The following is a 23,858-nucleotide window of genomic DNA, read 5'->3' as shown; positions in this document are numbered from 1 at the left end:
TTCAATTTGCATGAATTCCCCAGTTTTTTCAGTGCTACTGCAGACTTGCTACAAGGTGCCAATTTTGTTGGGACATTGTTAAAATATGATGACAGCAAGATTTTTACCTCATGTTTTTGAATGTTACAGAAGCTTAAGTTTAAACTCATGTTCCCTGAGCACTTTTCACTGAGTAGGTGGTAGACATTTGTGTTTTGGGTTTTTTTTTTCCTACAGGGCCTGTAATACAATTTCAGGGTGCATAATTATCTTATTCAAGGAGTTCATCCTGTTCACAATAAAGTTCATGATCTTCTGAAGTGAAAAAACTACTACTTTTTTCCTTAATACAGAATATTCACAGTTGATGGTTATTTAACTGGTTTCTCTGGTCTGTCGTCATTTGTCGGTTCTTCAGGGTGCTAGAAAGTATTTAAGGCTTAGTGCTAACAAAGTATAGGCTCACACAGAAGGATTCACAGGGGCAGGCAGTCGCTTACCATGCTATCATCAGGCTGGTGATGACATTAGAGTGGGAGGCACACATATCAAGACCATATGCCAAGGATACAAAACATAGGCTGCAAGAATTTTTTCAGGTTTTTAATAGCAGCAAGCTAAAAAAAGTTACAGCTGTTCTTGAGAGTCACAAATCTGGCTTTCGTAACATTCCCTTTTGATGTGTCATAGCTTTTTGGATTTTTTAACTTTTGTAGATTTTAAAAGTAGTTGTGTAGTAAATGTAGATTTTAATGTAGCTGTCTTATATCCCTTACCCTTTAACATAATAGTTTATATATACCCAACCCTATTACCCCATTTCATGTCAAAAATTCCCTCTAAATTCTGTTAGTGTGTTTAGTCTTCTTTTCAAGGTAGAATTGTAGAAAAACACCTCTGTTTAAGAACATCGCATGCTAGGCCTGGACCAGAAGATATCACACAGACACAGCAATCTTTAAGCCCAGAACTCTGGAGTAGCTCCAAGGACTGTATGTGCTGTGAACATGAAGATGAGGTCTTTGGGACCCCTTCTTCCTCAAATCCAATTCCTGAAGGAGCGTGTCAGGGGGCAGAACTGGGCAGGACCGGGGGCTGGATAGATCTGGGATTGGATGGACCTTATTATAAAATCATAGAACCATTGTCTGGGGCGCATATTGTGTATATTCCCCTGGGCCTGAGGCCTGATTAAAGGACCTGCTCTTTTTATCTTATCTTTACACTAAATTGGCCTGGAGTCTTTTTCTCAGTGGTCTCTTTAGGCAACACTTTTAATATTTGCAATTAGTGACAGTTCAAGACTATGTGACACCAGGTTGTGAAGGGAAACACAAACGATCTAAATTTACAGTAAATAATCTTTTTAAGGGAGGGAGAATGAAAGCGATAAGGAGTGAAGGGAGTGAGAGAGATAAGAGATAAGAAAGAAGGGATTCTTGCCAGTCAGAGGTTGCTACTCACCTCTGCAGAGTAGAAGCCCCAGCCAACTGAGATTACTTTTCCTGTTAAAATGACACTGGCATGCTCTCCAGAGATCACTGTGCATGACTACTTGTAGAGATGCACAGCCGAGCTCAGCATCCTGTTTTCTGTAAGACTAGAACAACTGATTCCAAAAGCAAGTGTATGTTCAGTGCAGTCCCACTGCATGCCTTTGAAGTGCCCTTTCTTCCCTCTAATATGGGATCATATAAGCCATTGTAAGATTCGCTGGACGGAAATTTTAACAAGCTTTAAACCAGAAGACAGATAGGTATCTTGACTCTTGAAACAGAGTGAGAATCCTCATGGTAGCTTTAACAGGTTAGAGTCACTGCTTTTTTATTTTAATTTATTTAATTTCATGTACATAAAGTCAAAATAATAACATGTCTTAAGAATCTCTGTCATCATTCATCCAATTGTGCAGTCAGCAGCTGCATTACCAAGAGAGAAAAGTTTGCTATTACTTAACTCTTAGGATTCTGTGCCAAGAAAACCTGGTGTCACTGCCAATGCAGTTGATATTGTACTTCTGTGGGTGGTCAAGGGGAAAATACAGACAAATACTCTCTGTTGTGAATAGTGATGAAGTTTAAGTGAAGAAGCAAACAAAAGAAAATGTCAGGACTTTGTTTTCAAAGTAAAGTGTGATTTTAAGGGTTATGTAACTCAACAAGAAAGTAGCCTACTTTTGTTCAAGAAGAAGTAAAACTAAGGACAAAGTTTCAGTTGATGAAACAGAAAAAAACGAAACCAGACATAAACAAATACAATAGCCCAAACCATATATGCTTTTGGAAGGTGGACTAGTTGAGTTAGATGAATAGAAGATTATTTTGCTTCAGACAGTCCATATTAGGTGCTTGCTGACAACTTCTCATTTAGTTCCAGAGCTCTAACATCCCCATTAGCTTTGGCATTTTCTATAAGCACCTGCATAGAGAAACAAACAGTGAAAAACTGAGAAATTAGGATTTTACTGCTAGTATTTTACTGGCTATCTCAAATGTATTTTCATTCCTTTGAGACAGTTTCTATAATAGATTACCTCACCCATAAAGCCCAGATAGAAAATACTGAACATTACACATCAGCTTTCTTAGAAGATCAAAACTTCACGCTACAGTGACTTGCTAAACCTGTAGTCACTACCAATGCTCTATTAACAGCATCATGTTTTACTTGACAGTGAAACCAAGTTTGACAAGTTAGTTACCTGCTGGCAATTAAACAAGCGGAGCTAGATGAGACCTATCTTCCTGCTAACATACACTTGTCTCTTGCTGGTACCTTTGTATAAGTCTCCATTTGCAAGATTGGAGCATTTTCTGCAGCAACTTAAAATCTTGACAGATATTCTTTCTCTTCCCCCTCTAAAATTCACATTTCCTTGATTTTTTTCCCCATACACCATACTTGGAGCTTTTCTAACAGTTAAAAATACTCACACAACAGCCTAATCTTCCTAAGCTTCTGGCATTTCTCTTGTAATCCAATCACATTACACATATTAAAAAGGAAAACCATTAAGTAGAATCAAGCAAATCTTTAGTCATTATCATCATACTCTTTGGTAGGGAGTACAGATGACTTTGCAGAAGGAAGTGCAATGAGATCATACCAGAATCATCTGAAATCATTAATTCTAGCTTTTTTTATGAACCTGCATGTCTTTGTATGGATTTTTGTCAGTGCTGAGCCTATTTATATGCTGTGTCTCCAAATGTACTTTGTATTGGATTAAACATTCACCAGGAAACAGCTAATGATCTGGGCAAAAGACTCATCGTGACAGCAGCTGCAGTGAGGAGGTTATTAGGAGAGCGTATTCAGAGTTTGACTAGTGAAATTATTCCAATTACAAGTCAAAATGAACGACTCTCCATTTGCATTACATGAAAGACCCGTGTGGATTTTTAAGTTTGGCCAAATCCATATGTGAAGTCCCGTCAACAGAAACTAATGTACCATTTACTATGTACCGAAATAATGTACCATTACAGATATAAAATCATCAATACAGAACATACAGATCAGATCTTTTGGGTCAGGGATATTGCAAGCTACACCCAGGCTAGAGGGTGTATCTTTTGGTACATTTGTATGTCCTGGTAAAATTTTGATTAAATGGTCCTCATGTCCCCTGAAGAGACACTAGTAGAATTCTTCCAAGTTTGGAGTAGACACTTTACTATTTATTTTTCATTATTATTGTGTGCAGGAATGGAAGACCCTCAAACAAACTAGTCTAAATTTCAAAAACAAAAGTATCTTTTTTCAATATAGAACCCTTATACATCGCACTTTAAGTGCAGGTAAGCCAGAACCTTTTTAGCCTCCTTCTACCCACTTTCAAGTTGTAAGTGTAATATTAAATGCAAATAGATTGAATTTCTGTATAAAATACACTGTCTTACATCTATTAATTCACAATCATCTTTGGCATACAGATGTTGCAGGAGGTACCAGCGTGCCACCGACACTATGGTTTCTGGATTCCCTGGTTGATAAACCACTCTCTCCAACATTCGTCGAGTCTCCCTAGAAATATAACATAATCCAAATGAAATGCAACGGACTAGGCGGCATGTAACATACCAGAGCAAGCAATAACTGTCAGAAGTAATATAAGGACATATTTTCATACTGCCCAAGAAAGTGAGGGAGTTGTACATCCCTTTGTTTCCTATGCAGTTGCATCTAGAATGCTAAGGAATTCTGCCTTCATTGTTATGGCCAATATATTACACTCAAGTTACTGCTCTAACTAGTAACTAACCCTAATTAGATTGACATAGAAGATTTTACAACTGCTACAAGAACATGATAAACATCATGATATCTATGAATTCAGCACAATCTCCTATTTCAGTATGTAATCTGTTGAACAAGTGCAGCAGGTATTTCCCTCTTTAAGACCTAGGAAATAAATCTTTTGGAAGACAGAGCACTTGAAAGAAGCAGGTATTAGAATCTTAGTGATACCAATAGAATTTAACATTATACACAAATATATTTAACCCAGGCTCTCACAAAAGGTATTGCAGTTCCTGCAAACACAGAGACAGGATGTGAAATTGCAGAAGAGAAGGAAATTAGAATAGAGTATTACACGAAGTCTGAAGTTCCATTTGGCTGATACTACCTTCCAACACCAACAGTTTATATCTAACCAATACATTTTCAAATTCACAGTGTCATTAGAAATCTGGCAAAAACTGCCAATTACATTTAGGAGTCTCAAAATAATTCATTGGTGCTCCATCAGCTTTGACTCTTGTTCTTTTTATTCTGTCTATTATAAACAATGTGATTTCCCAGTACATTGTGATTTAACTGTTTTATGTTTGTTATTTGTATTTAAGATTAATTTCATGTTTCAGGATTTTGAAACATCTAGGCAGATCAATTAGATCTTGTGATACACTGTTCACATAAATTAATATCTGAAATTGTAGTAAGACCAATTTTAATTGATTAAATAAGTTTTTATCTTACTTTTACTGTAACTGACAACTATCAAAATCCCATTAGGCTGCCTTCTTAATGGCAATGCCAATGGAGAAAGTATGCCAGTTTGTCAGAATTATCTACAAAACAGATGAATTATTGAACAAAACCATAAAAAAATTCCAACTTCCCATATCTTAAACAAAAATATTATAAAAGATCTAACAACCAAATTCACTACATAGAAAGATTCCAAGTACCCTTCCTCAAAAAGCCACAGTGAGCACTTGCTTGTTCAGGAATGGGCATGAACTTTGACTGGAGCCTAATTCAGGATCAAAATTAATCTCAGCAATATACAGGGTAGTGATATGTGTTTCCACTGTGCTATTTTACAGCATTTTTAAGAGTGTGTAGTCTTCCTCATTAATTTATTTAGGTAACATGCTATTAAAATAAAAATTATCCTACAGCTGTTTTTCTCTTAGTAGGAAGGTCATATGCATTTTTTTTGCCACAAATAGAGGAAGATTCAGTTGCTCCCCACGCTACTTTCTCTCCTCTCCCTTTTAACTCCCGTAGTATTTCAAGAATTAATTCCTGCTTTCAATTTTCTTTTAGTTCTTGGAGTTAAATCTGGGGATAATGACCACGTGTATTTTTAGGCAGTGTATTCCACTTAGAACTTATCAGATCACACATACCTTGCTCCCATTTTGCGATTATACTGTAGCAGAGCTTGAAGCAGAGCTGCCAGGGGGCAAGGAGAAAGTTTCAAAGCTTCAGTTGTTGCCTCCTGAACCAAGGATGGCCAGTGATCATTTGAGACATTAGCCTATTATAAAAGTGAAAAATAAAAGAAAGGGAAGAAAAAGAAAGTAAAATAACAAACAACCAACCCTCCAAAAAAACCCCCCAAAAAATCCCCAAAATGGACTTTATTATAGTGTTTGCAGATCTCTAGAACGAATGTTTAATTCAAGCAGTTCTGAGTTATATAAAGTATTTGGCAGGTTAGAAAGATATCTTTTAAAAAACCACAAACTAACAGTGGTTAGAAGTGCCTTGAAAAGTCATGTTAACTTGACAAAGGACCAGCATTGCCAGCATTCCAGTTCCTCATTTATGCAAACAATCCTTTTATTTTTTCCATACAAGTTTTAGTAATGCTTCAGAAACCCTTGTTTGCTCTTCAGCTTGCATATCTTCATCCCATATACAAGACTATTTTAGAATGTAGAATTTATCCCCAGAAGTGAAATTTATCCCCAACAGTGAAAGCCAATTCAAATATGGTAATTACTTAACAAAACAACTATTGAGCAAAGCCATGCATCTTCAGAATACAAGAAGAGAAAAGAAAAAAAGAAAAACTGGCTTAAGAAAAACCTTATTATCCCCATTGGGCCTGGAGAGCATTCAAACTATACTTCATTTGGACAGATAACTGGGAGACAAGCAGTTTTCAAACACAGAACTTTCTTGGACCTAAGCAAGGTTTTCACCAGGCTCTTGCACATTTCATTAAACAAGGGCAGATTAGAGAGGCCAAAAAGAAATCCACTTATCAAGCTAATCAAATTCATACTAATCTCATTTTAAACAAAGTCATGTGCATTCTTAGCCACTCAGGCCAGCACTTAAAGAAATAGTATTAATTAAGTTAGAAGGTACCTTGTGACCTGTGGAAGTTTTTAAGAGCAGTAAGAAACAGGGAGAAGACCACTAGAAAGCTGACAGAATAATCATAGCAGGAAAAGTACTGCCACTTGACAAATTTGGCCTTTTGAAGCATAGGGCTTGTGAGAATGAACCTTGTCTACACTGAGGGCGATTCTCTTCTCCCACAAGGCACAACAGTTTTGCAGCTTTATTCTCAGTAAAACTGACTGCTTTTTCTTATATAAGACCTCAGGATACATGGTGTTGCTTTGCCTGATTTTGATTACAGCTCCTAGCTGGGTCGTCTGTTAAAATACATGAAAAAGTGTTAGCCAAGATCGTAGCAGTATCTACATTTCACACTAGGCTTTAAAGCAGTCTGGTTTAAGTTTCTAAAGTGACACTGCTTAAAGAGAATAAACACTTGCCAAGAATCTGAGGTGTGTTCACCTTGCCCCTTGGTGCAAGGAATAGATTAATTTTCTTTACACCACAAATTACGCTTCCCTTAGATTGTTTTTACACTTCAAGGCAAGGCACCATATCTGGAAATGACCATATGGCATAAAATTACTTGAAATGTGACCGATGTCTCCAGGCACCAGTGCAGAAAAAAATGTTTATTGAGGCAGTTGTCTGAAAAAGAGGACACATACTTGAAGGGTACATCAATTTGGATCACCCAACTGGAACTGTTATTAGACAAGTAAGTCTATTGAACAAGTTAGCCTCTTTATGCACAAAGTGTTTCTATGTGATTATTTCACTGTAACGTTCTAAGAATATTTGACTGCTCCTTTAAGTCTCACTTTATTTTCTAGCTGTCTTTCATAAAATGCAAAGCGATTTCAACAGAGACTTTGTTGAAAGACTACAGAAACCCTGCATTCCAGTAACTCCTCTTGAATCATGCAGTTATGTTATGCTGGTTATCCTACCATGCAGATTTCCAGTGCGAGCATAGCTAGCCTGAGCAGACTGGATAACTTCCCGTTCCAGCTGCCCTGCTGTGACGCCAACTGCAGACTCTTTCTGTAACACATCTCCGCTCCAATCATCATTCTCTGAGACTGATATACTTTTGCCAGCCACTGAAAATAAACATCCAACAAAATCAGTTATGGAGACACCAAAACACACATCCCTTAAACGATATCATTTAGTTCAATTTATGAGAGTACCACAGCACACAATTAGCTAAAACACCACCTCAACACCACAATACCTCATTCCAGTAATATCCTGTGTCCTGCCCTGCAGAAAAATGTGGTCTGCTGCAGAACTGGCAGTACACCTCACTACAGTAACTTATTTTGGGATTTCCCTAGACCACTCATGGACACCTTTTTGATAGATTTTCTCAACCCATCTGAGTTATGTAAGGAAGAAAGACATTATGACATAAGCATGAATCCAGGTGATGGGTGTAGTAGACTTGTGTTACACAGTTTCTGAACCAGCTGAGTCATGCTGGAGAAGATAGATGGGACAAAAGAAATAAGACACTTGGAGGCAGAGTTTCATGCTTCTGCTGCCTGCTCTGCCACCACAAGATGTCCTAGATTTCCTCACAAAGAGAAGAAAAAGGATTCTAACTTCTTCATCTTTAATTCTGTACTAACATCACATTTTTTGAAGCAGATGCAGCCACAAGTTTGTGAATTCCTCACAGGTACCTGATATGCATGAAGATGTGTAAGCCACATCTAGAAATATTCTTTGCTGGATCATCAAGCAAACAAAGCAATTTCCTGTTAAAAAAAAAAAAAATCCCTTGCTTTTGAGCAAAGGCCTGTAAACTTTTGCTAGCTAAAGACTGCCTGGTGTTACAAGGGACAAAAATTATTAACCCTTTCTGGTGCACAGAAGTTACTTATCCACTAGACACACTAGAAAGTATTAATTAGCACTAGTAAGACTGTGCATTCTTGACATCAAGCTGCAGGACTGCTTTGTAAACCAAAACGTTCATTCATGTGAAGAAAAAAAAGGTTCCCTTGGCCTCAGTTCTTTGCAGCTGAAGATGTCTAGCTCCCAAGATGTAAAGAAGAGAACCCTTATGCAAAGGCACAAAGGCAGCTCTACCAGATGTGCTTTTCTCTCTTTTCCTGATAAGCCACAGCACAAAAAGTAGAACAGCCATCAGAATAGCAGTTCAGCAGCACTCCTAAGTCCTGCAAAATAACCATTAAGACAAAAGCCAAAAATTTCAGCAAAAAGAACAGTTAAGGGCCCCTATAACCTAATAAAAACTTTGAGGCATCCCATGGATACTTCTGAGCAAGACAAAACATTTATCAAACTCTTAGGAAGTCTAAAGACAAAAAACATAAAAGCATATATTCATCTGCTATGAACAGATGTAGCAGCCAGGCTTTTTCAGAACGCTATCCAAGCCCTAAGAAATATCTTCTTTAATTAAGACTGAAAAGATCTTCCTCAGAGGTAGCTTATCTGTGGCCTGGATTAAGAAGACCAAAACAATCAAGCCCTCCCACTCCCCACATCACATACACTTTGAGTTCATTTATCATCCTGCTTGTAAGCAAGATGACTTGGCTATGCAAGGGATGCTTGAAGAATGTATACAAGCCCTAATTTGATTTCCAAAATGTGTTACTAAAATAGAGGATACAATCATGCCTTCATGCCTCCTGTTTTGCAAATCCAATCTGAACGAGTTCTGTTGATCAGAAAGATGAAGTGTCACAAATCAGTGAAAACTGCATCAAAAAAGTATCTTTACAGAAATGATACTCAGTGTTTCAGAAGAGCAGATTTGCAGCCCTGAAACAAGTGAGATAATGATCTCTACAGTAGCATCTAAGACTGAAAACAACTTCAATACCACAAGAGGGTTTTATTTTATCAACAGGTAGAGGGAGTGCCATAAATCCTTCAACTATATAAAGGACTGTAAAAGCTCACAGAATTTTTCTAAACAATATGCTTCTTACATTGGAAAAGGAAGATAATAACTGAAACTAGAAGCAACTGTTAGAAAATAAACAAACATATGTGCTGCATCACCGGAAAGATCTCTTGGCATTTGTGAGACAGACTTCTCAGATTGTCTCACAGAAGCAGCATATGAACTGAGTTATTGCATCTTCATGTCTGCTAAAAAGGATTACTCATGATACCATGGAAGTGAGTTAGTGAACACTGTTACTGGGAGTGATTTCTCATCTCTGCAGAACCAACTTACTCAAAAGAACAGTGACACCTGAAGTCAGGGGATTATGGAGAAAGACCTTGATTGTGTTTCAAGCAATTTCAATTCCCTCAATTAAGGTTACTAGAAGAGGCTTATTCAGGTTTTCAGACCCTGAATAAGGAACTGTATATTACTACATTACGAAACCCTTGACTTCCATCTGTTCTTATAAGTTATGAAATATTTCACTGTTTTCTACTCACATGTCAAATCACAGTTCCCTAAAGACAGAGGTCCTAGGGATTTATCTCAGATTTTTAAGTCTCCTGTCTGCTTCTCCTTACTAGAGGTGCTTATTATTTCAACTATTAAATACATTTAACACAATATTTGAACTTTATAATGACCCAAATATAAGCTATTTTTTCTGTCACTGACTGTCAGCAGATAAATAAAACCAAGCAGCGAAACTAACGTTCACCCTCCTACAGTGGGTGAGACTGGCACATCAGTCAGGGAAAGGATGCACACTTACTTGCCAGGCTGCAACTGAAGTTGAACTGGTCATGACTGTCTTGCGAAGCTCCTCCAGGATGTTGCCTGGAAGTTCTTTGTGAGACTTCAACAGCTGCTTACACTGAACTTGTCTCAAAAGCAAAAACAGAGTTGGGTGCTCAGGGCAGCTTTTTAAAGCCTAAGACCAAAACAATTAGAATTATCATTCCCAAATATCAAAGATACATCTTTCTATTTTGTTCTGTACAGAAAACAGCATTGGAAGCATTCTCAGGATGTTTTGCAACATAGCTGTTTCCACCTCCTCTGCACAAAGCAGTGTTCCAGCGACTGACCCATGAAAACGGGTAACCTTTTTTACTCTCCTCAAAATACATTTGAAGTCTATCCTAAATTTTGTATATATCCTACTCTTACAGTAGTTACTTAGTTATTATTTCAGACAGTCTTAAACTGTTTGAAAGACAGTTCTTCTTTGGTTTGTCAATCATTACAAGTTTGAGCCTATTAATAGGGGCAAAAACCTGTCCTGTGACCTTGACTGTGTTTCAAGCAGTTTCACTTCTTCCAGGTAAGGTGCTTTATTCTCCATGGAACAGAAGCTCTTTACTAAACACTTCCTGTTCAGTATCAGCAGACATCTAGAGAGAATTTTTTTGAAAAAATACACACAAAATAGCAAAGACAGAAAACTAACCATCCGTTGCTTTATCCATCTCAGGTGAAGTATGTGAAGCTTCAGCAAACCTCACTGCATGTTATTTTCCCTGCTCAAATCAGAATATTTTCAAGAACTATAATTCAAAGCAGATTTAAGAGCCAACACTTGTACTTTTCACACATCTTTTTTTTTTATAAAATGAAATATGTTGCCTGTGAATCCTTAGCAAGCTGTTGCTTTTTAAAGAATGCAGAGACTTTCTGACACACAATAGAAGCTCCTAAATTTGCTGCAATTTTCCCCTATGAACAAGTGCGGAATCACATTGCCTATCTCAAACTGAATGACAGCAGTGCCAGACTCACTATCCTCAGTTATACGGCTTTCTCAGGATTTCAGGGTCCAAAACTGTCACTGAGAGTCTGTGGTACCAGAGACTGTTCCCCTCTTTCTTCACTAATTGCAGGCACTGACTTCCTCTCCCTAAGCAATTTAATCAACGAAACACATGCACACCGCTCCATAACCTTCCCCCATGCCAAGATGGGGGGAAGGACACACCTTGTATATTTAGAAATCTCTGATCTTTGTTAATAGAAGACAGGTCAGTAGACATGTTGGCCAGAAAAGAAAAACACCTTCTCACCAAGCAAACAAAGAGACGAGAAAGTACTTTCCCCTGAAAACCAGCATGTTCAACAAATCTGTTTGGTTTTGCTTTTTTTGTGGTTTGTGTTTTTTTTCACTCCCATCCCTGTTAATACAGAAATGCCAAAACCAAGGAGCACATTTGCATGGGATTAGTAATTTTCCTTCATGAAAGTCAAGGATGAGCTGCTGAGTTCAACAGCTTTTCTGCTTATCTTTTGCCAAGTCTTCTGTTCATGAACACATGAAACACACACTTGAATGTTTTTAACACCCCAGTCCCCTTCCCCAGCTGCATTGCCTCAAGACTTTTATTTTTACAAATTAAACCTGTGGCTCTGAAACAAAATAACAACCCCACAGAAAGTAAAGTCCCAGGCAGTATCCTACATGGACTTCTTGCCTTGAATTTCCACGTTTTGCTTAATTCTAGGTTAATTCTAGGCAGAGAGAGCAGATTTATCTTTATCATGACATACACTACTTGTTTCAACTATTAACACAGTTTCAGTGTTGCAAACAGAAGCAGCATCTTGGTGAAGCGAGAATATGCCAACAACTAGCTCAGTTGGGTAGAGCATGGTGCTAATAATGCCAGCCTTGCAGGTTCAATGCCTCCATGGGCCATTCACTTAAAAGTTGGACTCAATGATCCTTGTGGGTCCTTTACAACTCAGAATATTCTGTGAACTACTCTATTTGTAACTCTGATGGAATAGACAGTTGCTAATTCAAAGATTACCTTTTTGTATAATGCATACAAATGATTTTTATACAATTCTACCACAATCTGCCAGTCTGATGCCGCCTTACCTTGTTACAAAGAGCTTCAGCTTCTGATAGTTTACCAGTCTCCTCTAGACTGGTAATAGCTTGACAGAGACACCAGTCTTCCAGAATACGGACATAATTATGAGGAAGGTTACTTTCCCCAGCTGTAAAGACAGTAAAACATAGTGCTTATGCTGTAGTGCCACACCACAGCCACGTGTTCCAGATCTGTAAGGAAGAACTTTTAGGAGTTTTAATCTGGCATGACTTCCTTCATTAGAAGGAACATCGAAGGAGGGCAAAATTAAAAGCAAGATTAAAAGCAAGGGCAAAATTAAAAGCAAGATTAAAAGCAAGGGAAAAAAAGCATACACCATTTGAGTTCATGATTCAGGAACAATCAATCAAACATGGAATTTTAATTCCAGTTTTCAGAACACTACAGACACTGAGCAAAATTGAGCCTCTAATGGAAAAGTTACAGAACTCAAGCATACTTTAGTCTTTCCTCATAAGCAGTGTTGCGGCAATGCAATACACCCACAACCATCCATTTAGGCATCAGAGTTCAGAAGTACTATTTTAAAAAACCATTTCAGGCTTTGGAGGGGAAAGCAAGGTGCCCTTACATAATTAACCCTAGCTGTGCATTAGAATTTAGCATTTTTATGTGTAAAATACAGCTCAAACCATGACTGAGCCTATTTGCAAGTTCAGAACAGTAATGCAAGCTTAGATCAATTTTATTTTGTTTTTTTTAAAGAGAAAACTTTTATAACTTACTTTTGGCTGAAACCGTAGATACAAGTGTCATCTCCAGACCTGTTCGTTTCGGCTGAGTGTTGTTTAGACAGACAACAGTGTTTTCAGCATGACAGGCTGCCATAAGCACTGCCCAGGCAGCAGGATTATCTAGAAAAGAATGGTCAAAGGCAACTCGTGCCATTCTAAATACACTGGTAGTTCATTTAGAATGGTCTTTACCAGATTAAGCATAAAAACATAGTTACCAATGGAATTATACACTGTAAATAACAGATAGCAACAACAAGACGAGTAACAGAACTCAGTCCAAGGAAGCTGATAACTACTTGCCTCTAACTAGTAAGATTTGTCAGATTATAAAAGGAAGATTCTGTTCCTAAAACCAACTAATGTATTTTTACATAAATACTAGTGTGCTAACCTGAAGCTGCCAGTTTATTTCTGACTACACAGATTAACCTTGGTTATCACTTAGTGCTGTCACAGTGGCAGCAAAAATCCCAAGATGCCATCCACAGCTTTTAGTCATACAGTCTAATCTGACCACTAACAGGTACAGCAGTAACTGTTACACTAAAGTTACAGCAGTAAGTGCCTGCTTCCAATGCCAGTTAATTCCAGTGTCATTTTTACCTTGACCTAGCCCTGTGAAGAACACCTACTACTGGAAGAGTGGTCTCTGTCATGAACTGGACAGTGATTATTTAAAGATTTCATCTATGTAAATTTTTACCCCTAAGAGAATTTATTAAATCTGCCAGCAAACTGAAAAAAAGCTTGAAGATTCAACAAAGTAAAATGAAAACTATTCCGTTTTTGATTAGCAGTCATATTCTTGTGTGTTCCTGTAGGAAAGTAACTGGAATTTTTTACTTAGAGTCACCCTTCCGCATCAGAGCAAAATGACTGCAGAAGAAACAACATTTTGGTATTTCATCAAGTGCAAATTAGAAACTGAAAACCATGCTAGGTTTTTGCTTGGTACACTTATAGGAAGAACACCATTTAGTAAGAGAACAGTTGTCTATAGTTCATAACCCATACATGGTAACAGAACCTTTCCAATCAAAATTCTCAAGCTAAATGAATTATTCTCTTCTGCTTTGTGTTTCATACTGGCTCTAATAGAATTTTTCCTAACATACTAAATAATACTAATGTCTTCTCCTGCTGAGGGATTAAGAAATTGCCCACATTTTCAGAACAAGCCTCAAAACCCAGTGACATTTTTCTTCTTGTCTGGTTTAATTCCCGTTGTCTAAACTTGGAATGACAATGAAAATTTCAACTCTAAGCATTCTCCCCAAAACATACACGGATAACCCTAAACGACAAATCAACCTAAGAAAAGAAATCTACTTTTCTTAATCCAGTAATTTTCCTGATGGGTAAAAATTTTAAAAATCACTACTGTGTTTGAAAACAAGAGTAACCTGGACAGATGTGGATGGCCCTCTGGATATTTTTTATAGGGTTGTTTTTCTCATCTTCTAGCATGTGACATCCTGCTGCCAACTGATTAACTGCAATATTCAGCAGGACTTCCTATAAAACAGAACATAAGAGTCACTTAAAACTGTAAGTGACTAGATGGAATTAACTTTAGGATTGTTTATGGAATTACGAAATCTTCATTTTAAGAAAGCCAAACCTTTCCATGCTTTACATCAAGTATATGTGCGACATTTCCTGCCACAGCTCCCCCCTGCAAGATGAAAAAAAAGCCCAATTAATTTGGTTACCTGACTAATTAATTTTATGCAGAATATAATGCCAGTATTGTTTTATCTTTGTTCATCATGAATATAGAATTTGCACAATGAGGTATTTTCCTTGCTTATAGCACAATCTCTTTATAAAAAAATAAGGAAGAAACATTTGGGATTAGAGCTTATCCATATGATCTGTTTCTGATATTAGTGCCATATACAAAGGAGTTTGTTTTCAAGTGCTATTTCTGTTTACATAATTAACATAAATTAAGAGAGAGTATTTATTTGGAGAAAAGATAACAGTAAGCACAAAAGTGGTAAGGAAACACTGGCTAACGTGAAAAGTGAAATCGACTAGATTAATCAAATAGAATACATGAATTTTAATATATATTTATTTACACCTATACATCTCTATAAAACGATACACCTATACATCTCTATAAAACGATACACCTATACATCTCTATAAAACGATACACCTATACATCTCTATAAAACGATACACCTATACATCTCTATAAAACGATACATAGTAGAGCCTTTTATTGTTGGAACAATTCTAGCAGACTTTTCCTCTAAGTTTATTTCAAGAAGATCAGAAGCTGTTACCTCATGAAAAATGGAAATAATAGTATACAAGTTCTGTATGTGACTGTGCACTGCTGTGTATGTAAGCCTTAAGATTTCATATTAACTAGTGAAAGTCCACATACTGAAGGGTAGGAATTTTTTTTAGTTAAAAAACAACACAGACTACTCAGGATGTAAACACCACACATCTTACAGTAATGCACTTACTTTTGCCTTTTGTGATGCAGACAGTGGAACCACTCGAGATAGAAGGGACCAGAGAGCAGGATTATCCGGGTTACTGGGAAAAGAAAAGGATATTAGACTCTCTGATTTAGATATGCACCTGGTTTTCCATGACTCAGTAGGCAGTTGCTATAGATACCAAATTTCTCTATTAAGAAAACAATGAAGTGTAGTAGATAATAGACATGGGTAGTAATTCAAAACAAACAACAAAATATTGAAGTTATATTGCTAACTAAAGAAACAAAATGGGCAATATGCATATCAATATTCATAGGAAGAAAACTAGTACACTTGTCCCCAGAGTGTGAAGAACAAGGAATTTTAATTGTAGTTGGAGAAATACAATTTGCATGAAGAATAGTTTCCAAAAACACTTAGAAGACTGAAGTGTGTTTTTCTTAAAGGCACAGAAGGGTAAGGCTAATCAAAACACATTTAAATACAGACATTTAGCTAATGGAACAGATAGCTTCAAAGGCTGTTTTAAAATATTAAATAAAGACCCTAGAGACTTTTCTAGACTGAAGGTTATGTTAAATATGATGAAAGATGCTTTCATAGAACAGTGAACTAATATAGCTATCAAAGAAGTCACCAAAACAAAACCAGAAAATACTGAATAAGCCATGAAACTTCTGCAATAAATCAGAAAGCAAACTTATGTCAGCTGATGCGACAACCTTAAGTGAGGACTTCACCTTTGAAAAACTTTTTTTTTTTTTTTTTTTTTTGGAAGAATGATGCAAGTAAACAGAGGTTTGCTTACTGTTTGATGTAATCAAAGCAATACATTTACAGGGTAATCTGAAGCACGACAAACCACCTACCTGTGCACTGCTTTGGACACTTCTCTCTGGATGCCCACATTTCTACCTTGTAATGCATAAACTGCAGATGCAGTAAGGCACCGCTCATAAATCCCATCACCCCCTTTTTCATGCTTCAGTAATTCTTTTAGGGCAGCTGTTGCAAGTGTTGCATCCTGCTTTACCAGTCCTAGTGTGCACAAAGCCTTCAGACTTTCCATACTGGGTTCCTTTAATGAACTGTTGAACCAGAGAGAGGGAAAGAGCACAACTTAAATTTGCTGTTAACATTAGAGTACTTGTATATTTCTGAGTCTTCTTTCTCCTCTGTATCATGAATGATACACAGAATTAACAGTCTCTCACTGTGGATCAAACTAGATCTGTATCCTTCAGTATCAGGTCGCTACAGGTTCCTAATCAAGTCCTTAATGATTATTTTGTCTTCAAAAAAAGACAAGCATATAAGCTTCTGATTCTGTTTTATTTTCAAACCTAAGCAAGAAAAAAATTAAGAGCTGTTAAACACAAGCAGAAGCCACTCTTTGACAAGTAAGAAATAGTATCCTATCACATTAGGAAGCTATCAAGACATACTCACTATTAAAAGCCTCTGTGTCAAGCTGGATATGAGAAATTAAAAAGGTAGCTTCTTGTTCAAGGTCCTACTGTGGCCCTTTAGGTCATCTAGTATGAATTCCAGACAGAGACATCTGTCTATTGGACCAGAACGCACCATTTTTGTTCTTATTACTAAAATCCACCATATACCTTTGCAGCACTGTGCTTAAAATTCAGATCTAGACATATTCACTGTGATGTTCCTTTCCTAAACCATTTACTGTTTTTTTTCCTTTTTTAAAGACAAACAGGGTCATCCAGAAAACTCTCACTGCTGATGTTTATGACAAAAACAGAAGTCCGCAGTGATTTATAGGATGTAGGAAATATCAGGTTCCTAGCTATCTAATCATGAATCATATGGGATTTAGATTGTACTAAGTAATGGATCTTCACTGTTTCAGTAACATCAGGAGGCTGCTGGCAAGATGGTGTACTGTACTGCCGCTACTGGAGTTCTCTACTGACAAAGGATTGACCCTGAGAGGCTGAGATGTTAACTCAGTCTCCCGGTAGCTTTGGAGTAAAACGATGATGCACAGGCTTTTAGGTTACACAGATCTGAAAAAAAAAAGACATTCACCACTTAACAGCACAACTAATACAGATCTGTTTCTTTTCATGGGGAAGCTACAGGCTTATCTTTGTCTATGATGATTGGAACACAACTGTTCCGGAGACTTCCTACTATTTAAACTGAAATTGTTTTCACTAGCCATCTAGAGCTCTTACAGCTAAAGACCAAAAATACTGCCTAGTGCTTAGGTAAACTACAAAGCAATATTATCTTAAAAGATAAAGTTTTCAAAATTATCATTCAAGGATGATGGACATCCAAACTGCCCAGCCCTTCCACTCCCTACTGCTTTAAAAACGTAGAAGACATAGGCTGTAAAACAAAACCAGATATATCACAGCAGTTAAGAGCACTGCATCCATTTCCACTTTTATTCTGCAATACAAAAAGAAAATATCCACCTGAGTTCCCACAAAAATGAAATGTGAGGATTCAGTAGCACAATTAAATATCACATGCTAGTTATTATTACCTCTACTCACCATTTGAACAGCAGTGTCTTTGCAGCATCCACTTTGTCCTGTTTATATGCTATTATTGCCAAGGCAGTCAGGATATGTGCTCTATCCTTTTCAGACTCAGCAACAGACAGGGCTTTTTCATAGGCTGGTAAAAATTCAAGACTCAGAATTGAAGTAGAAGAAAAAACACAGTGTTTTTAAAGCATGGTATTAGAAAAGAGATAGACACTTTGGGTTCAGGTTCAATATATTTTCACACCTAAAATCATAAGCAGAAGACAAAAAAAATTCAACTAAGACTCACCGATTTACTGCTTAGAACCTAGGAGTTATTCAGCATTAGCAAGTGGAAACAGAACTGCAAAGCAGTATTGACATACTAAGAAAAAGCCTCTAGAACACAGTAGCAATAGTGATAGTTCATTTATGAAATACTGCTTCAGATGGGCACACATCACTCCAATCAAAATACAAGATTACTTAAAACACTGAGATAGCTGTTCCTTTCTGAGTGCTTACTCTTCAACACTGATAATTCAGTATGTGTTTTTGTGAAGTCTCACATCTTAGCAGTGCAGACCACGGCACAGAACCATATTTAACACTAAAGCTAAAGTGCTTGTGGAGTTTGTACTTATGCACCAGGACTGAAAGAGCAAAATAAACTGAATGACAGCTAAGCTGGTCAGACAAATTTTGTTAAGATTAACCTCAAGAGAAGTGCCTCTGAATCTTACCTTTGATACTTTCTTCTAAGAGTCCTTTCTTGAAGTAAGCTAATGCTAGCCCCACAATGCCATCAAACTCAGTTAGGGGTATTGACGCATAAACTTCAATGGCCTTGTCACACAGATCAAGGGCACTGTGAAAAAAATAAAATTACTGGTATGAAGCTTGTAGAACAGCTGCTACGATTCAGATAAACTGTCCTTGAAGACCAGTATCCTCTTTTACACAGTAGTTTTAAGCAGATACCACAGCAAAAAAAAAAAAAAATCAGGACAAGAATGTGCAATATTCACCACCCTTCTTCAGTTACAGCACTTAATCTTTCCAACTATCTGTTGCATGAAGAGTAATTAATAGGAAAAAGCCCTCCCCACCTGCATAACAGATGCCACTTAATGGTCAACACAATGGAATTGGAGAAAATATCAAAGGAGAAACATGGAAAAAGCAAATCAAACTATGCATGCACACAGACAGGCAAGTGCACATACAGACAGACTTTACAGCATTCTTGTTCTAAGACCACTATGAAGGAAATAATACAGGATTGTGTTTATTAAACTACTTAATAATTACTAGAGCTTTGCTCTTGTCTAAGTTACACACCTAAGTAAACACATATATAGCTTGGATGTGAGACTACAGGAATCTAAAGAATTGCTTCTAAAATATTCTCTGAAGTTAATGACTTATCACATCACCACAGGCTAGAAGTTCCAGCATCATGTACAGAAACTTAAGAATATATGAGGTTTCTCAAGAGAGCTAACAAATATCTAATTAGCACAGCTTGAGCTATTTCATATCAAAGAGAAGTCTGAAAGTCTTCATCTATTAAGACTTGTGTCCTGCATTCCCTCAGAACCAGAAGAGTATCATGAAGGGAACTTAGAACTGTGAGTACGACTACAGCAGAGGAGTTCATGAGCAGAAAAATCACACATGTACACAACACCCCAACCACACATGCTTCTGGTTGTACAAGTCAATGCAAATTCAAAGGGCAGGCAGAAAGATCTTGAATAAGTCTTAAAGTAGCTATTTTATGCAGACTAAGCCTATTACAGATCTCACATGTGGAGACTGTAAAAAAACCTAAAAAAAAATAAAATCACAATTTATTCTGGAGACTATACAACAGCTACATTGTATAGGTTACAATAAGGCACTACAGTATCAAGCTAATGATAAGGGAATCACTGATACCTCTGAAGACATACAGCAACTCCTTGCAATTCATTTTTCTTTTTAATACACTACACGTTTCTGGAGCAAATACAAAGCTCAGTCAAACCTGTCTACAGTTAAGAATTATGCTTAATAGACTGTGTTTAGCAATGACCTTTCATCTTTAAGCTTCACTATGTTTTGGGCCAGTGCTTTTCAAAACTGAACTTAGTGACTTGGAAAATGACATCAACACTTACCACAGTGACCTGCCATAGTTTTGCATTGCTGTATTGTATTTCTCAGTATCCTCAGAGTTTTTCAGCAATGAAGCTGCCCTGAAATTAACCACAGTGAAAAATAATTACCATCTGCATATTTTGAGAATAGTTCTCAGCGCAGAATGCTCAACAGTTTTATGCAGAAGCTTTTCTATGCTCATTAAACACAAACAGAGCTTATTTTACTATTTTTGCATCAACAAACATGTTGACCAAACATTGTTTAATTGTTACATTCCTCTACCATTTGAAAACAAGAGAGAAGGGAAAAAAAAACCCAAAGCCCTAACATATCCATTAATTAGCATGGGATAGAGAATAGAACTAAGCCCAAGCTTACCTGCACCCAAGATTTTACTTAAATCCCACACAGTGAATTAGTTAAATGTCCTGGTAAGACACACAAGCCTTGGAATATCTTTACTTTTCCAGTTCTACGTTCAGCATTTCCAAATTCAGTATAGGAACATTCCCACACCTCCCCCTACTTAGTCGATATGTACTGCTGAACTGACAAAGTAAGGTTTGTTTATTTAAGGAAGAGAAAAACTCTTTAATAAAGTTTTTCAGCTGGTGTGTGAAAGAGGTCAATGAGCTTCTATAAGCAAGCTTTCCAAGGGTGTACAGTTTACCTCTCATACGCATATGCTGCCTGCTGTTTTAGATGTAGATACTCATTCAAATAACCAAGCATTGTGAAAGCAGATGCATCATCTGGATTTCTTTCTAGGAAATTAGAATTGACAATAGGACAACAAGATCAGAAAGAACTGTGAAAAAACATTACAAAGCTACAGTGTACGCATATATACAAAACCCTTTGCCAAGTGCTTCTGTCAGTTGCTCACTAGAATAATTTTGACAACCTGCAGGCAAATACAGAATGGATAGAAGACCCACAGTATGACATCAGGTTAGCTCAAAAATGTTTAAAATATGACACAGAAGTAATGCACTCAAAATACTTTGGGTTTCTCGGCACACCACTTTTTTTTTTTTTTTCTTTCCTAATGAAATACGAAAGTATTCATCTCTTATCTACCCTAGTAAAATATTAGTAGAATCCTATTGTTTATTTTTAATATTACATCTCTGGAACAATTCTGTGCAAAGTGCTCTAGGATAACGCTGCTTGAGCCCAGCTCTGGCCAGATGACCCACTCTGGTCCCTTCTAACCTTAGCAATTAATCACAGAATTACAAAATGGGTAAGGCACAGACTTCTCAGCTGTCATCTCATCTCAGACTTGTAACTTTTCTTTCCAGACTAGGAAGGATGCCCCTGCAGCAGTCCACATAAGAACAGCAATGACATATAGAAATACAGTCTCACATTTATCTCATTTAGAGTGCTTGCACCTTATTTATTAGCTCTCAAAAGTCAGCAACAGATTACTCAAATGATTTATTTACAGTAATAATTGCAGATTAATGAAAATCCACATTTGCTATGCCTACTTTCGAGGCTAGACATATGCAAGCCTACTTCAAAGTGTAGGCTCCTTGGAACTATGTGCAAAACCACGGTCTGTCACCTACTCAAGGTTAACACAATCATATTCTTAAGGCTATGGAGTTACACAGCACCTAAGAAGAGTCTTTTGCCAAGCATCATAGCACAGAGGCAGAGGATCTAGCATCTATCTGCACCTATTCATATAGACACATGCAAAGGGAGTCTGAGAGCAAACACTTTATGACAAGCATGACAAGGCCTTGGTCCCTATTTTTGTTGGTCTTTGAAACAAAATCTACTAAGATGAGTAAGCAAACAGAATGAACATGCTTCATTTTTGTGTGACAATAAAAGTCAACCGTCTCTGTTTTGATTACTTTACAGCTCAAAAGCCTCTCCCCAACTCAGCCAGACCGCTCTTGTCCAGATATTACTACAGGTTTATCTGTTCATTCTGAATGCATCTCGTAGGTGTGACAGGTTAGAAAGATATTTAAACTACCTACCTGTATATTTGCTCAATACCACCTGGGCTGCTGGGATAGCATTCATTTGAACAATGTTGTACAAATATAGTTCAGTGTTTCTATTGGCTTTGTCCTGCAGTGTTGAACATACCCAGTGGGCATAGCCTTTTGCTCCCTCAGCCTTAAAAAACAAACACCCCCAAAAGAGGAGTCATTAAAGCTGCTCAAGATACAGCAAAATAATTAGAGATTATAATAACAATTTAGTGTTTTAGGACAGAGTTTCAGCCAACAATCTGCATCAGCGTTAAGCAGAAGAACATAACAGATTTAATTACTCCACACACTTTAACTTGCCCTTTGGGCAAAGTAAATTCTTAAATTTTCATACAATTTGCTGCATCACTGTAGGGATGACAACAAAAAAAGCTTTAAGAGAATAAGTCCTCCAATTTCTTGGGACTCAGGGTCCTTGCTCTCTCCTGAAATACTTATAATTTATGCCTTTGATCTATGTCCAAGTCTGTGGGAACATGAAGAATGGTTTCTCATTAGTTACGGAACTAATTTCTTGGACTCTTGGGACTAAGGCATTTAATACGATAACTGCTGCTATACAGTGCCAGCATAAGCCAGGAACAACAAAACGGAAGTAACCCAATTTCATTTGAAACATGATTGTAAGAGTTTCACTACTGAAGATATACCTATTTTTTAAAAAATTAAATCTCATAAATGGAGAGATTGGATACAAAAACTTCAGAACAATACAACTGTTACACTCACATGCATATTGAGTTCAGTTGTGTGCCTGAAGAGATCCATAGTATCATAGCTGCCTACCATCTCTGCAATAAGAGCCTATAGAGAAGAAAGAGTTGTGGTCAGGTACTTTAAAAATCGTGACACTGACAAAAAACTCAGTATGTGTTATGTCAGGTATATCTTAAACATTCAACATGAAGACACTTCCTTTTCCTCATACGCTCCAAGGAAGATTGGAGTTTCCACTGTATCAGTAATTTAAAGTCTTCTGCTGCTACTCTACGTTCTTCAATATAAAGACTTGTGTTAGAACAATGTATAAAAACATCTGAGAGGAGCTGAATTTCAACGTGATGGTGAGAGTTCTCTTCTAGAATCCAGTTTCAATTAGATGATCATTAGCATTATGACGTGTATCTATAGTGATGATAAGAATATGAGTCAGAAGTACCTCAACTATTCACAGACAGCCTAAATACCAGCAGGAGCACATCAACTCCCAATGGTAGGGCAGGAAGACACTTCTCAAAAAATGCAAAGTGCTTTATCCTAGGTACATTAGAGGCTTACTTGTTTTAACAGTGGTGTTACAAAGGGGAGACTGAGAAGAGAATTAGGTGGTTCCCCATAACGAACTACTGATACAGCAGAAGCTGAAACAACTATCACCTTATGAAGACAGCACTTTGTTGACCGTTGTCAATAAAAAGCCTCAGAGCACAGTGTTAATATACTCTGTTGGTAGTTTTTTACTGAACTCACAACATCAGCCATTATGCAAATGTATTTGATGAATATATCATCAAAATGGAAACAATGGCTCCTATCCACCTTCAAGAAACTGTAAGTTTCCTTTAATTCAAACAATTTTTAGGAACATGAATAAGTGCCAATTATTAG

At 37.1% G+C, this 23,858-nt stretch overlaps 1 protein-coding gene across 3 annotated transcripts in view; it reads right to left on the bottom strand.

Moving 5' to 3' along the window:
• Window positions 1-567: 567 nt before the first annotated feature.
• SKIC3 (SKI3 subunit of superkiller complex) overlaps window positions 568-23,858 on the bottom strand; it is a 49,412-nt gene continuing 26,121 nt past the window's right edge. For all 3 annotated transcript variants that reach the window (XM_050329294.1, XM_050329296.1, XM_050329295.1), the window contains exons 26-42: window positions 22,980-23,054; window positions 22,233-22,374; window positions 20,903-20,996; window positions 20,250-20,327; window positions 18,831-18,955; window positions 18,115-18,238; window positions 16,456-16,674; window positions 15,608-15,680; window positions 14,746-14,799; window positions 14,528-14,639; window positions 13,113-13,241; window positions 12,372-12,493; window positions 10,269-10,427; window positions 7,515-7,667; window positions 5,619-5,749; window positions 3,882-4,005; window positions 568-2,397 (exon numbers count right to left, since the gene is read on the bottom strand). In XM_050329294.1, the coding sequence (XP_050185251.1) occupies window positions 2,320-2,397; window positions 3,882-4,005; window positions 5,619-5,749; window positions 7,515-7,667; window positions 10,269-10,427; window positions 12,372-12,493; window positions 13,113-13,241; window positions 14,528-14,639; window positions 14,746-14,799; window positions 15,608-15,680; window positions 16,456-16,674; window positions 18,115-18,238; window positions 18,831-18,955; window positions 20,250-20,327; window positions 20,903-20,996; window positions 22,233-22,374; window positions 22,980-23,054 (1,992 nt within the window). In that variant the 3' untranslated portion in view covers window positions 568-2,319. The remainder of the gene's footprint in view (window positions 2,398-3,881; window positions 4,006-5,618; window positions 5,750-7,514; window positions 7,668-10,268; window positions 10,428-12,371; window positions 12,494-13,112; window positions 13,242-14,527; window positions 14,640-14,745; window positions 14,800-15,607; window positions 15,681-16,455; window positions 16,675-18,114; window positions 18,239-18,830; window positions 18,956-20,249; window positions 20,328-20,902; window positions 20,997-22,232; window positions 22,375-22,979; window positions 23,055-23,858) is intronic.

The sequence above is a fragment of the Myiozetetes cayanensis genome, unplaced genomic scaffold, assembly GCF_022539395.1.
Source record: "Myiozetetes cayanensis isolate MyiCay16 unplaced genomic scaffold, myiCay2020 scf4, whole genome shotgun sequence".
In the NCBI taxonomy this organism is placed as follows: domain Eukaryota; kingdom Metazoa; phylum Chordata; class Aves; order Passeriformes; family Tyrannidae; genus Myiozetetes; species Myiozetetes cayanensis.
Note: the sequence above shows the minus strand (reverse complement) of the source record. Positions and strands in the feature narration are given on the sequence as shown.